The 15,049-nt window shown below is 46.1% G+C and overlaps 1 protein-coding gene across 1 annotated transcript; it reads left to right on the top strand.

The window, feature by feature from the left end:
* Nucleotides 1-5,835: 5,835 nt before the first annotated feature.
* LOC127415223 (taste receptor type 1 member 1-like) lies at nucleotides 5,836-14,011 on the top strand. The gene is made up of 6 exons (XM_051653875.1): nucleotides 5,836-6,014; nucleotides 6,234-6,531; nucleotides 6,687-7,427; nucleotides 7,617-7,829; nucleotides 7,915-8,035; nucleotides 13,083-14,011. Exons 1-6 carry the CDS (start codon nucleotides 5,836-5,838, stop codon nucleotides 14,009-14,011), a joined length of 2,481 nt encoding a protein of 826 aa, XP_051509835.1.
* The last annotated feature ends 1,038 nt before the right edge of the window (nucleotides 14,012-15,049 follow it).

Here is a 15,049-nt window from a genome sequence, read left to right as displayed (position 1 = left end):
TGGCCTACGCAAATATGCGTTTCCCCCAGTGAGCCTGCTTACACAGACCCTGTGCAAGGTCAGGGAGGACAAGGAGCAGGTCGTCCTGGTAGCACCCTACTCGCCCACCCAGACATGGTTCTCGGACCTCACGCTCCTCGTGACAGCTCCCCCCTGGTGGATTCCCCCGAGGAAGGACCTTCTCTCTCAGGGACGGGGCACCCTCTGGCACCCGCGCCCAGACATCTGGAATCTCCATGTCTGGCCCCTGGACAGGATGCGGAATACCTAAGCGGTCTACCACCCGCGTTGGTAGACATGATCACTCAGGCTAGGGCCCCCTCTACGAGGCGCCTGTATGCCTTTAAGTGGCGTCTGTTCGCTAAGTGGTGTTCTTCCCGACACGAAGACCCCCAGAGATGCGCAGTCGGATCAGTCCTTTCCTTCCTGCAGGAGAGGTTGGAAGGGAGGCTGTCCCCTTCCACCTTGAAGGTGTACGTTGCCGCCTTAGCAGCACACCAAAATGCAGTCAACGGTAAGTCCTTAGGGAAGCACGACCTGATCATCAGGTTCCTAAGGGGCACCAGGAGGCTGAATCCCTCCAGACCGTGCCTCGTTCCCTCATCGGACCTCTCTGTAGTTCTTCAGGGTCTACAGAGAGCCCCCTTTGAGCCTTTGCAGTCAGCCGAGCTTAAGGCACTCTCCTTGAAGACTGCCCTCCTGACTGCGCTCACTTCCATCAAGAGGGTAGGTGACCTGCAAGCGTTCTCTGTCAGTGAAACGTGCCAAGAGTTCGGTCCGGGTTACTCTCACGTGATCCTGAGACCCCGACCGGGCTATGTGCCCAAGGTTCCCACCACCCCTTTTAGGGACCAGGTGGTGAACCTGCAAGCGCGGCCCCAGGAGGAGGCAGACCCAGCCCTGTCGTTGCTGTGTCCGGTGTGCGCTTAACGCATCTATTTGGATCGCACAAAGAGCTTTAGAATCTCTGAGCAGCTCTTTGTCTGCTTTGGTGCACAGCGGAAAGGAAGCACTGTCTCCAAGTAGAGGATCGCCCACTGGCTCATTGATGCAATAACTATGGCATATCTTTCCCTGGACATGCCGCCCCCGGTAGGGCTACGAGCCCATTCTACCAGAGGTGTAGCGGCTTCCTGGGCCCTGGCCAGAGGTGCCTCTATAAACAGACATTTGCAGAGCAGTGGGCTGGGCAACACCCAACACCTTTGCAAGGTTCTACAACCTCCGGGTGGAACCGGTTTCGTCCCAGGTAGTGGCACGCAACACAAGCGGATAAGCCCGGGATAGCTGGCCGGGTGTATCGCTTGCACATAGTGCCTTCCACCTCCCTTGGAGCTGAAGACGTGCGCCATTAATTCCCAGTAGTGTTCACAAACTTTGTTCCCTGGTTGACTTCCTCCGAGCCCTGTGGCAGTCGAGTTTTCGGAGAGACTCGCTGCTGGCCCAGTACATGTGCTAACTAAGAGTCCTGTCCTGGGGTAGGTGCTCTGCATGTAGGCGGTTCCTTGTAAGGCTAACCCCATGCGATATATATCTTCCGCTAGTTCGTTTCCCTGTTGGCAAACTGCGTCTTCCTAGGGCAGAGCCCCTCTGCACCAGTCTCCATGTTTGTAGTAACTCCTCCCCCGTTGGGTAGGATCTACCTTGAAGACTCTCCACATGGTCGGAAAGACCATGTGACGTATTTTTCCACTTAAATATCCCCCCTCTTTGGGCGAGGTATGGTCTCCGCGGTGTCTTCCTCTTGGGAGGGACACCCCCCGACTTGACCTGGCGGCCCAGTCGGATAATCCCCCTTCTTTTTTAGGGAGTGGAAAAAGAGAAGGGGAAAAGAGGCCACGACTGGGTTAAGCCTGTCTCTATCTTTTGGGTAGTCGACTTGTCCCCAAAGGGCCGTTCGACACTCATAACTATGTTGGGGGAGGTTACGTGTCGACCTGGTGTGCTGGCTATGAGGCACACAGTAGTCTGCCCACCACACACCGCCAGTTCACGTAACACAGTTCAGCCAATTGTGGCGTTTTGTATAGGGACTCCTAGTGTCACTACATCGACACAACGTCGAGTGAATGACAGATAGGGAACGTCATGGTTACTTGTGTAACCTCCGTTCCCCGATGGAGGGAACGAGATGTTGTGTCCCTCCTGCCACAGTGCTGAACTACCCGCTGAAATGGCCGGACCTTATATCGGCTCCTCAGCATAAAACCTGAATGAGTGGTTGCATACCAGCTCCTTTTATACCCGTATGTCTGAGGGAGTGGCATGCAAATACCATATCAGGATAGTATCTGGATATTTTCATTGGCCTTTTATCAAAGACCAGAGTGTCTCGGGCTCCCAAGAGTGACCCCTAGTGTCACTACATCGACACAACGTCTCGTTCCCTCCATCAGGGAACGGAAGTTACACAAGTAACCATGACGAATTACAGTGGAACATAAAAGTATGTCTCTGACAAGTACGGTTCTAGCCACGGTGTTGTATGTTAGTAGATCAATATGATGAATTATACTTACATTCTCAATAATTTAGGAGCCTACATCCAATTAGTCCTGACGAACACTGCCTTTCTACATGTCTATAAAGAGTGTGTCACAGAGGTATACCTAACATTCAAGAAGGATGCAGTTCCTGTGCAAAATAACATAAGACTCAAATGGTCTTTATTTCTATTGTTCCTAGCTACCGATGTCTTATGAATGGGCTGATTTCATTTATATCTCTTGCTTTGCATGCACAATTTCACAAACAAACCTAAGCCTAGACTTGCATGAAAATACAGAAATGCCCACTGACTTTGTTCAAATGGCGCATCTCCTACCCTGCTCTTAAGATGTAGCAATCTTAAAATAGGGTCCTAAATCACAATTACCTATTTCTCACAACAATAGCTAATAAGATTTTATGCCTTTTATTTATATAGACCTTCCATTTATATATACAGTATACACTCACAGTTTATGCATATACACCCACAAAAAGTGTGAGCACTCCCACCCATGGCCAATTACATGTTGCCCAGGCACAGAAATTGCACCATAAAAGTACTTGATAAGACTCCAGTATTTTAATTCATGTCTTCTGGAGCGATCCAATACGTTTTGGGTGAGAACAGACCAAAATATAACTCCTTTTTCAATATAAATCTTGATTTCAGCAGTCTCCTTGGTGATGTAACGAATGCTGGAACTGCTGACAATGATGTCAATGACGAAGGTGTGAAGATGAAGAACCCAAGTGCAGTTTATTTACAAACGTGAACACCAATAACCCTGACTACAAAACAAAACATGAACATGGACTAAACTAGACTAGACTTGACTTGACTTGACTTGACTTGACTTGACTATGGCTAGACTTGACTACAACGTACCAAACACATACCATCACATTCAATACTAGACCACTACACAATGGAAAACATGAGGCTTAAATACATGGACATGGGGGAACATAAACCAATGAACAAACAGAACTGATAACAAGATAATTAAACAATAAACCAATGAAAACATGACACATGAACATGGAGGGAAAACAGGAATCACATGACAAGGGAAACAAGAACTAAACATTTCAAAATTAAAGACAAGAATCAACAAAATACACCTGACATATCCCCCCCACTAAGGGGTGGCTCCTGACACCCCAACACATAAACAAAACACATAAAACATGACATAAATTCAAAGTTCTGTAGGGAGCTGGGGGGGGGGTGTCTTGAGGTGTGGGGCGTGGCATGGCCAGAAAGGACGAGGGGCATGGGACCAAGGCAAAGTCCATGGGGGGTGGAGCCATGAGAGGCTCGAGGGGCGGAGCCATGGAAGGCGGAGCCGTGAGAGGCTCGAGGGGCGGAGCCATGGAACATGGTGCCCGGAGAGTAGCCAAAGACTCGAAGGGCCAGGGTGGAGCCGATGGCAGGGAGGACCAAGGCGGTGCTGGAGGCTCGGAGGAGCAAGGCGGAGCTGAGGGATCGGAAGACTGAGGTGGAGCCGGTGGGACTGAGGACCAAGGTGGAGCCGTAGGGAAGGAGGTCCCCGGTGAAGCTGACAGATCGGAGGGACGAGGCGCAGCCAGAGGATTGGAGAGCCAAAGCGGAGCCAGGTGACCGACAGACCAAGGAGGAGCCGGAGGGACGAGGGACCCCGGCACAGCCGACAGGCTGAAGGACCGTAGTGGAGCCGAGGGAACGCCGAGCTGAGGCAATGTCGAGGGACCGACAGGCCAAGGCGAAGTCCAGGGCTCGGAGAGTCCAGGCGGGAATGGAGGGCCGAAAGTTCCCCTTGCCTGCTCAGGAGAACTAAGGGTGGGTATAAGGGTGGGAACCATCTCCAGGTCCCACTGCTCAGGTGTGGCTGTGACATGGCATGGAGCAGGCTGAGGCGTTGTGGTGACGTGGCATGGAGCAGGCTGAGGCATTGCTGTGACGTGGCATGGAGCAGGCATAGGCGTTGCTGTGACGTGGCATAGAGCAGGCTGAGGCGTTGCTGTGACGTGGCATGGAGCACGCTGAGGCGTTGCTGTGACGTGGCATGGAGCAGGCTGAGGCGTTGCTGTGACGTGGCATGGAGCAGGCTGAGGCGTTGCTGTGACGTGGCATGGAGCAGGCTGAGGCGTTGCTGTGACGTGGAACTCTGGCTCGGCGGCGGCCATGTCGTGGAACTCTGGCTCGGCATCCGCCTCCCCCACAGTGAACGGGGAACCAATGAGCCGTAGGGCGAGGTCGATATATTGAGCCAGGCTGAGGGAACTGCGACCGCCAGTCATCAAAAAAGAAATGGACTCATTCAGACCAAATCTAAAACAGTCTTTGAGGGCAACCTCATTAAAGTCCACCTGGCTGGCTAGACCTCAGAAGTCCTCAACATAGTCCTCCAGGGGACGATTCCCCTGACGTAGAAGCAGAAGTAAAACTGCTGGGTTCATGGTTGGTCTAGTATTCTGTAACGAATGCTGGAACTGCTGACAATGATGGCAATGACGAAGACGTGAAGATGAAGAACCCAAGTGCAGTTTATTTACAAACGTGAACACCAATAACCCTGACTACAAAACAAAACATGAACATGGAGGGAAAACAGGAATCACATGACAAGGGAAACAAGAACTAAACATTTCAAAATAAAAGACATGAATCAACAAAATACACCTGACAGGCGATCATTATTTTAAGCTCGATTACACTTCCTAGCGCCATCTAGCACTCTGTGCATGCGTCAAACACTAGAAAGTGTAATCAAGCTTAAAAAACATGATTGTGCCTAGAGATTTGAATGGCAAGATGTACAGTGAAAAAGGAGTTTCATTTTGGTCTGTTCTCACCCAAAATCAATTAGATCACTTTAGAAGACATGGATTAAAACACTGGAGTCCTATGGATTACTTTAATGCTGCCTTTATGTGCATTTTGGAGTTTAAAGTTTTGGTCACCATTCACTTGCCTGTATGGACCTACAGAGCTGAGATATTCTTCTAAAAATCTTTGTCTGTGTTCTGCAGAAGAAAGTCATACACATCTGGGATGGCATGAGGGTGAGTAAATGATGAGACAAATTTCATTTTTGGGTGAACTATTCCTTTAAATAAATCCCAAATGGTCCCAAAATGTCATATAAAGTGACATTTTGCATCTCGTGTTGTTGTGGTGTGGTGTAATGCTCTACTTAATAAATGATTGACATATGCTTTGTGAATTTAGATATGGAAATGGTCATTACTATCAGTAAATATAGTGGTTTAAGCAAATTGAAATGTGTTTTAAGCAAATTAAAGTGTAGTATATGAGCTTGACGTGCACATACCTTTTTCATGACCAATGGTCCATTTTAAATCATGCTTCTAAGAAGCAATTACACTTTCCTTTTGTGCTTTACTAGTTGTTTCTTCAAAGTTTCTTGCTCATCATCTGAGTTCAGCTTGGGGGGAGATTACTTATTGGGTGGTCTTTTTGCTTTACATGAAGTGGATCATGCTATGCTCATGTCCACCCCAGGGGCCATTGAATGTTCCAGGTAAGCAAAGACCTTTACATTTTTTATGAGATGAAAAATATAATTAATAATAGGTTATCAAACCTGCCTTCAACTGAATGCTTATCACACTCTTGAGTATATGGTTATTACTAGGCAATATTGTAAATTGAAGCTTTTCTCCTATATTAAATTGCAAGTCACATTTCTAAGACAAAGTTTCAATTAAGTGCAATTAACTTCCTTCCTAATGATTTCTAGGCACATCATCTCAGTATTTGGATATCACATGTTCCAAGTTATGAGGTTTTCTGTTGAGGAGATTAATAACTCCACCACCCTCCTGCCTAATGTTTCTCTAGGCTATGAGATTTTTGACCATTGTACTGCAATGAAGAATTTCCCTGCAGTATTCAGTTTTATCTCACAGAATGGATCAATAAAACCTAAAAAAATGCTGAAAGACCATCAGCCTAAAGTGATTGCTTTAACAGGTCCATTTGGAAGCACGAGAACTATGACGATTGCACCGTTGTTCACAATGGACCTTATACCAATGGTAAATTGTTTCTTTTCAACATTTTACACTTACTTCATACCCTTTATTCAGGACTATCAAACTGAACCATATTGAAATAATTGATAAATATATACACCATATACAATGTAAAGTGAATTGTTTATAAAAAAAAGTGTTTTCTTATCTTTTAAAAGGTAAATTATGGAGCTTCCAGTTATGCGTTAAGTAATAAACTTCAGTATCCCTCTTTTATAAGAACAATCCCCAGCAACAAAGACCTGATACAGATGATTATTCACATCATAAAGTGGTTTGGATGGAACTGGGTTGCCTTTCTTGGTGGTCAAGACGATTACAGTGAAGATGGCCTGAGACAGTTTAACAAGTTTATCAGCAATACTGGCATTTGTTTGGCCTATCAAGAGATTCTTAGCCTAGGGGCAAACTACAGTCGACCACTTAAAAAGATTGATATGCTTAAAATCAATGTCATCGTGGTTTATTCAGTGCAACAATATGCAAAAAACATAATTAAAGCTGCCATAGCAAGCAACATCCGAGACAAAGTTTGGATTGCAAGCCAAGCATGGTCGATGGACCAACAGCTTCCAAGAGAGCCAGGAATTGAGAAAATTGGTACAGTTATTGGCCTTACAGAGAAATTATTGGCATTGCCTGGATTTAATGATTTCATCTATAAAGCCAAAGGAACTACTAAAGTTCACAATACTGATAGCGATGAAGTCCAGAGTGATGCATGTAATCAAGCTTGTGAAAGCTGCTCATTACTGGCTGAAGAGGAAATTATAAATGAAAATCCCACATTCTCCTTTGGCATCTATGCTGCCATATATACCATAGCTCATGCATTACATAAAGTTCTGAAGTGCAACATGAATGGATGCCACAAAAACACAACGGTTAGGCCATACATGGTAAGACTTAATTATTTAATAATAAAATATTGATATATATTATTTTAGCTAATGTTTAAATAAACATTAATGTAAAGGTAACTGCTTCTCTGTAGCTTTTAATAGACCACATAATGTAATGTGCAAGTAATCCATGTAGATTTGTGTATTTTATTATTTTGAACATTTAATTTGCACTGCACTTTACAGCTTCTGGGAGAAATGAAGAAAGTGGATTTTCCACTTAATGGTCGTCAGGTGAAATATGATGATAATGGTGATCCAACCGTAAATTACTCAGTTGTGCTCTGGCATACTAAAACAAATCCTCCACGGTTTGAGATGGTGGGCACATATGATACATATCCAGAAATTACCTTTACCATGAGCAGCTCTCTCATGCCCTGGCATAACAATGGATCTGTAAGTCATCTTTCTTGGAGAACTTTTATCTAAACATTTAGCTGTCTAGATTAGTTTTAATATCACAATTTTCTATTCCAAATAGGTTCCTTTATCAAACTGCTCAGTTGAGTGTAAGGAGGGATTTTCGAAGGTACCGGAGGGATTGCATGAGTGCTGTTTTCAGTGTGAAAAATGCCCAAGAAACAGCTATGTGAATCATTCTCGTAAGTGCTATCTTGGCATTTTAGCTTTATCAGTCCATGCTACCACCACAATACTTCCCTGTAGGTATGGTGCTTTTTGAGGTGAGTCACTATGCTTTGCCATGTTTTTTTTTTTTTTTTTTGTAATGGCTTCTTTTGTGCCATCTCCCAATAACATTTCAGTGTTATGCAGAGCTCTGTATGGTTGACTTGTCCACTATTACTTTATTATCAGCTATTTTAATGTCATTATTTTAATGATTCATTGGTACAGGTAGAGACCAGCTGTAAAGAGTCTGAAATGACATCCAACATATAAAGATGAATTTTCAAATATGCTGTATTTCCCACCATCATTAATTAAAGCTGAAATAAAAGTTGTTTTCAAAAAAGCTGAATTCTGAATTACAAGATAAGCGTGTCGCTCAAAACAAACAAAGACATTTTCAGAGCTCCACAGAAAGACAGTGTTTACAGTTTTCAAGAAATGTAACCTATGAATGGCTTACTTATAGTTGTCTCTGCATATTAAGCTGGGATAGGAGAAAGTATTTTAACACAGAAAAAAAAATTCAACTTTAAATAATAAATTGTATTTTAAAGATGTGAAATCTACACAGTCGTCATGGTTACTTGTGTAACCTCCGTTCCCTGATGGAGGGAACGAGACGTTGTGTCGATGTAGTGACACTAGGGGTCACTCTTGGGAGCCCGAGACACCTCTGGTCTTTGATAAAAGGCCAATGAAAATTGGCGAGTGGTATTTGCATGCCACTCCCCTGGACATACGGGTATAAAAGGAGCTGGTACGCAACCACTCATTCAGGTTTTATGTTGAGGAGCCGATATAAGGTCCGGCCATTTCAGCAGGTAGTTCAGTGTTGTGGCAGGAGGGACACAATGTCTTGTTCCCTCCATCAGGGAACGGAGGTTACACAAGTAACCATGATGTTCCCTATCTGTCACTCACTTGACATTGTGTCGATGTAGTGACACTAGAGGTCCCTATACGAAACGCCACAATTGGCTGAACTGCGTTACGTGAACTGGCCGTGTGTAGTGGGCAGACTAATGTGTGCCTCATAGCCAGCACACCAGGTCAACACGTAACCTCCCCCGACATAGTTATGAGTGTCAAACGGCACTTTGGGGACAAGTCGACTACCCAAAAGATAGAGACAGGCTAACCCAGTCGTGGCCTCTTTTCCCCTTCTTTTTTTCCACTCCCTAAAAAAAGGGGGATTATCCAACTGGGCTGCCAGGTCAAGTCGGGGGGTGTCCCTCCCAAGGGGAAGACACAGCGGAGACCACACCTCACCCAAACTTGTCTACAAACATGGAGACTGGGGCAGAGGGGCTCTGCCCAAGGAAGAGGCAGTTTGCCAACAGAGAAACCAATTAGCAGAATATATATATATCGCATGGGGTTAGCCTTACAGGGAACCGCCACATGCGGAGCATCTACCCCAGAACAGGACTCTTAGTTAGCACGTGTACTGGGCCGGCAGCGAATCTCTCTGAAAACTCGACTGCCACAGGGCTCGGAGGAAGTCAACCAAGGAAAAAACTTGTGAACACTACTGGGAATTAATGGCACACGTCTTCAGCTAAAAAGGAGGTGGAAGGCACTATGTGCTTATCCACTTGTATTGCGTCCCACTACCTGGGACAAAACCGGTTCCACCCGGAGGTTGTAGAACCTTGCAAAGGTGTTAGGTGTTGCCCAGCCTGCTGCTCTGCAAATGTCTGTTAGAGAGGCACCACTGGCCAGGGCCCAGGGAGCCGCTACACCCCTGGTAGAATGGGCTCGTAGCCCTACCGGGGGCAGCATGTCCTGGGCAAGATATGCCATAGTTATGGCGTCAATGAGCCAGTGGGTGATCCTCTGCTTGGAGACAGCGCTTCCTTTCCACTGTGCACCAAAGCAGACAAAGAGCTGCTCAGAAATTCTAAAGCTCTGCGTGCGATCCAAATAGATGCATTAAGCGCGCACCGAACACAGCAACGACAGGGCTGGGTCTGCCTCCTCCAGGGGCAGCGCTTGCAGGTTCACCACCTGGTCCCTAAAAGGAGTGGTGGGAACCTTGGGCACATCGCCCAGTCGGGGTCTCAGGATCATGTGAGTGTAACCCTGACCGAACTCTAGGCACGTTTCGCTGACAGAGAACGCTTGCAGGTCACCTACCCTCTTGATGGAAGTGAGCGCAGTCAGGAGGGCAGTCTTCAAGGAGAGTGCCTTAAGCTCGGCTGACTGCAAAAGCTCAAAGGGGGGGCTCTCTGTAGACCCTGAAGAACTACAGAGAGGTCCGATGAGGGAACGGGGCGCAGTCTGGAGGGATTCAGCCTCCTGGCGCCTCTTAGGAACTTGATGATCAGGTCGTGCTTCCCTAAGGACTTACCGTCGACTGCGTCGTGGTGTGCTGCTATGGCGGCAATGTACACCTTCAAGGTGGAAGGAGACAGCCTCCCTTCCAACCTCTCCTGCAGGAAGGAAGCACTGATCAGACTGTGCATCTCTGGGGGTCTTCCCGTCGGGAATAACACCACTTAACGAACAGATGCCACTTAAAGGTATACAGGCACCTCGTAGAGGGGGCCCTAGCCTGAGTGATCGTGTCTACCACTGGTTAGGTCTTCCACGTCCCGTCCAAGGGCCAGACATGGAGTTTCCAGAGGTCTGGTCGCGGGTGCCAGATGGTGCCCTGTCCCTGAGAAAGAAGATCCTTTCTCAGGGGAATTCGCGAGGAGCGTGAGGTCCGAGAACCACGCCTGGGCGGGCCAGTAGGGTGCTACCAGGACGACCTGCTCCTCGTCCTCCCTGACCTTGCACAGGGTTTGAGCAAGTAGGCCCACTGGGGGAAAAATGCATATTTCTGCACGCCAGGGGGCCAGCTGTGTGCCAACGCGTTTATGCCGAGGGGGGCCTCAGTCAGGGCGTACCAGAGCGAACAGTGGGGAGGATTCTTTGGAGGTGAACAGGTGCACCTGTGCCTGTCCGAATCGACTCCAAATCAGCTGGACCACCTGAGGGTGGAGTCTCCACTCTCCCCTGAGGGAAACCTGTCGTGACAGCACATGCGCTGTAGTGTTGAGGTTGCCCGGGATGTGAATGGCTCGCAGCAACTTGAAGTGCTGCTGACTCCAGAGGAGGAGACAGCGGGCGAGTTGTGACATACAGCGAGAGCACAGACCGCCTTGGCTGTTGACATATGCTACTGTTACCGTGTTGTCTGTCTGAACTAACATGTGCTTGCCCTGGATCAATGGCCGAAACCTCCGCAGGGCGAGCAGAATTGCCAACAACTCGAGGCAGTTGATGTGCCAATGCAGTCGCGGGCCCGTCCACAAGCCGGTGGCTGCGTGCCCGTTGCAAACAGCACCCCAGCCCATTTTGGAGGCGTCCGTCATGACCACGACGTGCATGGAGACCAGTTCTAGGGGACCACCTGCCCGTAGAAATGAGAGGTCGGTCCAAGGGCTGAAAAGACGATGACAGACCGGCGTGATGACCACGTGATGTGTCCCGTGGCACCATGCCCATCTCGGGACTCGAGTCTGAAGCTAGTGCTGAAGCGGTCTCATATGCATCAACCCGAGTGGGGGAGGAAGGGGCCTGTCCTCGTGACCCATGGAGACTGTCACATCGGAGGCGGATTTGTGCCACAGCTGGGTGCTCAGGGGCGGGAGACCGCCACTGGAGCGCCAAACCTGCCAAATAGAGTGGTGGACGGTGGTCATGATGATGGCCATGCACACCAAATACGTGACCCAGGGAACAAGGAAACTGCTCTTGCTGAACTCTTGAGTACTGCAGCCACTTGGGCATGCAGCGCAATTAAATGCAAAAGGTAACAAAAAGATGGAGAGGTCTGCTTACCAGCTCTAGAGCAGTGGGTTTCGTCGTCCCTGGGTCGTCTGTCTCAAGGGCGCTTTGAAGCCTTTCACAGGTTCTGGGCGGATGCGAGACAGGTGGCATCTGCTTTCTGCGGTGGTCTCCATGTCGGGGCCGGGCCGAAGGGGCGGGTTGCGGTGGAGCCGGTGCAGTCACCGCAGGGGTACGCCCTTGGCGACGAGTAGACGGGATGCGGGATCTTGAGCCGTGCCGGGGCAGGATATGCCGGATAGCCTCCATCTACTGCTCCACCGTCGAGAACTGCTGGGCAAAGTCCTTGACGGTGTCGCCGAATAAGCCAGCCTGGGAGATGGGGGCAGCAAGGAATTGTGTCCTGTCGGCCTCGCCCATCTCGACCAGGTTGAGCCCAAGGTGGCGCTCCTGGACCATTAATGTGGACATCGTCCACCTGAGAGACCACACTGTGACCTCCGTCGCTCGGAGAATGAGGTCGGTTGCCGAGCGAAGTTCCTGCATCAATCTCGGGGCGGAACTACCCTCGTGCAGTTCCTTTAGCACCTTGGCGGACTTGCAGGAGAGCCATGGTGTGCAGGGCGGAGGCGGCTTGTCCAGCAGCACCGTAGGCCTTGGCCGTCAGAGACGACGTAAACCTACAGGCCTTTAAAAAGACGTTCCGTGTGTGCCGCTCTTTTAGAGAAATATACTCTTTTAGAGAAATATACTCTTATTTCTGACGAAGCGGCCAGGGGCATTCTCTGCATTGCACCAGTGCAGAGGGGGGAAGAAGCCGCTGAAATGGTGAATGGGTTCAGAGGTGAATGAACAATCGTGGGAATTCAGCTCAGTGAGTGTGACCGTTCGGCTCCGAAGAGAAAATCAGAATGAGTGGTTGCATACCAGCTCCTTTTATACCCGTATGTCCGGGGGAGTGGCATGCAAATACCACTCGCCAGTTTTCATTGGCCTTTTATCAAAGACCAGAGGTGTCTCGGGCTCCCAAGAATGACCCCTAGTGTCACTACATCGACACAACGTCGAGTGACTGACAGATAGGGAACTGTTGTTTCCTAACAAAAATCATCAGTGGTGTGCCGTTTTTTGATTGCTGACAATGGTTAAAATGCTGAGTATGCACCAACTGTTTTAACTTCTTGATCACAAGAGCCTGATTTGGGCTGTTTTGCTAAACATTCAAATTATTTTGCTGCTTTTCAGGGGACCCCTATACCTGTTTTCCATGTGCAGAGAGTGAATGGTCTGATGAGGGGAGCACAACATGCAAGATGCGTTTTGTTGTCTATCTTGAGTACACAGAAATCTCCTCCATCATGTTCATGCTTTCTGCCATATGTCTGATGACTCTCTTAGTTGCAATCTTTTGCCTTTTTGCCTACAATCATAATACACCAGTGGTGAAGTCTGCTGGTGGTAGCATGTGTTTTCTTATGTTGGCATGTTTGATTATGTCTAACAAAAGCTTGTTCTTCTTCTTTGGAAAACCCACATCTTCACATTGTATCTTGAGAAATTTCATATTTGCATTTTTCTTCACTGTCTGTCTCTCCTGTCTGACTGTCCGTGCCTTTCAAATTGTTTATGTCTTCAAAATGGCTGCCAAGTTTCCTAACTTGTACAGCTTGTGGGTGAAGCACAATGGCCAGTGGCTCTTCATTTTGTTTTCTTCTGTTATTGTTTTAATTGCTTGTTTGATATGGGCGACTGTCACACCTGCTAAACCCATCAGGGACACATTTTCTTTTAAAGACCAGATTATGCTTGTCTGTGATAAGGGGAACACTTTAACCATACTTATGTTTGTAAGTTGGTTTCTTGGTGTCTTGTGTCTCGTATTTTCATACATGGCAAGAGACCTGCCAAAAAATTACAACGAGGCCAAATCAATAACTTTCAGTCTGGTTTTGTTTTATATGAGCTGGATTGCATACTTCACAGCATTTTCTACTCTTAAAACCAAATACAGCATGCTTTTTAATGCAATGGCCCAGCTAGCCAGTGTTAATGCAATTGTCTTCAGTTATTTCATACCAAAATCTTACATCATAATATTTCAAGCAAAAAAGAACACTTCTGCATATTTTCAAACATCTATTCAGAATTACTCCCAAACCATTAGTTTGACTTAGTAGTCCACAACAATGGAGTTGCACAGATGCAAATAAAATAAACTTAAAGTGAATTGCAGTTGCTTTTAGTTTCAAGATAGTTGTGCAATTAAAACAATATTTTAGATGTTTGACATAAGTTATTGGACATTTTAGCTAACACTTTGTTTTCATGTATTTTTGAATAATTTAGCATTATGTATAAATATAAGAGAAACACTAACATGTGAAAACTTTGTGTTATTGGCTTAGATCCTTCGTTATTATGATCACTTTGAATTATGATACTATATAATAGTAATGAAAATAAAAGAGGTAATTTATTTGCTTATAAAGTTGTTACTTAAGTGTTAAAGGCAATGCTTCTCTTTAACTTGTAATAAAATGCATACGTTATCTGAATAAAATGTTCAAAATGTACATACATTTCTGACCAGTTATTCAATGTAGATTTTTGAGGTTGTTATTAACAAGCCTGTATGTTTGATGTCATACTGATTGTTCCTTATATACACATGCTTCTATTTTGCATCTAAATAAAGTTTTTATTTTTATTTTTTTATCAAAAATTATAATTTGGGTGAATTTGAGTGAAAGGTTGAACTGAAAATTTTCAACTTTTGAATTTCTTGGTATGCCACCCTTTTTTCCTCTTTTAATCCTCAACTTCAGAGTAAAAGCACCTTATTCACTTTGCAATGTATTTGCAATTGGTTTGATTCTGTTTTTTTTTTTTTTTTTTTTTAGAAAATGCGATTGCTAACGTGGACATGCCATCTATGGTTGCTGGACTACAGTGTGTACTGTAATTTCCTTGTTCCTAATATATTAACAATTTCTTCATGTGCAAGTAAATTACTAAAATGTGATGACTAAACAGAAATCAGAAGAAACTGCAATCTACCATATAAAATACTATATTATCTTTTTAGATTATTTTTTAGAAAGTTAAAGTTTAGTGTGAAATGTAGTAAATATAGTGCTAAATAAGAGTTTATTGATTTTTTTTTTTTTTTTTAGCAATTTTGTGTTTATGTTACTTGCTATATTAAATTGTGT

This window comes from Myxocyprinus asiaticus, chromosome 24 (genome assembly GCF_019703515.2).
Source record: "Myxocyprinus asiaticus isolate MX2 ecotype Aquarium Trade chromosome 24, UBuf_Myxa_2, whole genome shotgun sequence".
NCBI classification, from domain to species: domain Eukaryota; kingdom Metazoa; phylum Chordata; class Actinopteri; order Cypriniformes; family Catostomidae; genus Myxocyprinus; species Myxocyprinus asiaticus.
The sequence above is the reverse complement of the archived record's forward strand: the minus strand, read 5'-3'. Positions and strand labels throughout refer to the sequence as shown.

What these genes read in the sequence shown, in the direction of transcription:
- LOC127415223 (XM_051653875.1), top strand. Translation starts at nt 5,836, where the DNA reads ATGCTTCTAAGAAGCAATTACACTTTCCTTTTGTGCTTTACTAGTTGT. An exon ending in GGGGCCATTGAATGTTCCAG is followed by an intron (nt 6,015 to 6,233) that starts GTAAGCAAAGAC and finishes AATGATTTCTAG; the next exon opens with GCACATCATCTCAGTATTTG. An exon ending in CAACGGTTAGGCCATACATG is followed by an intron (nt 7,428 to 7,616) that starts GTAAGACTTAAT and finishes TGCACTTTACAG; the next exon opens with CTTCTGGGAGAAATGAAGAA.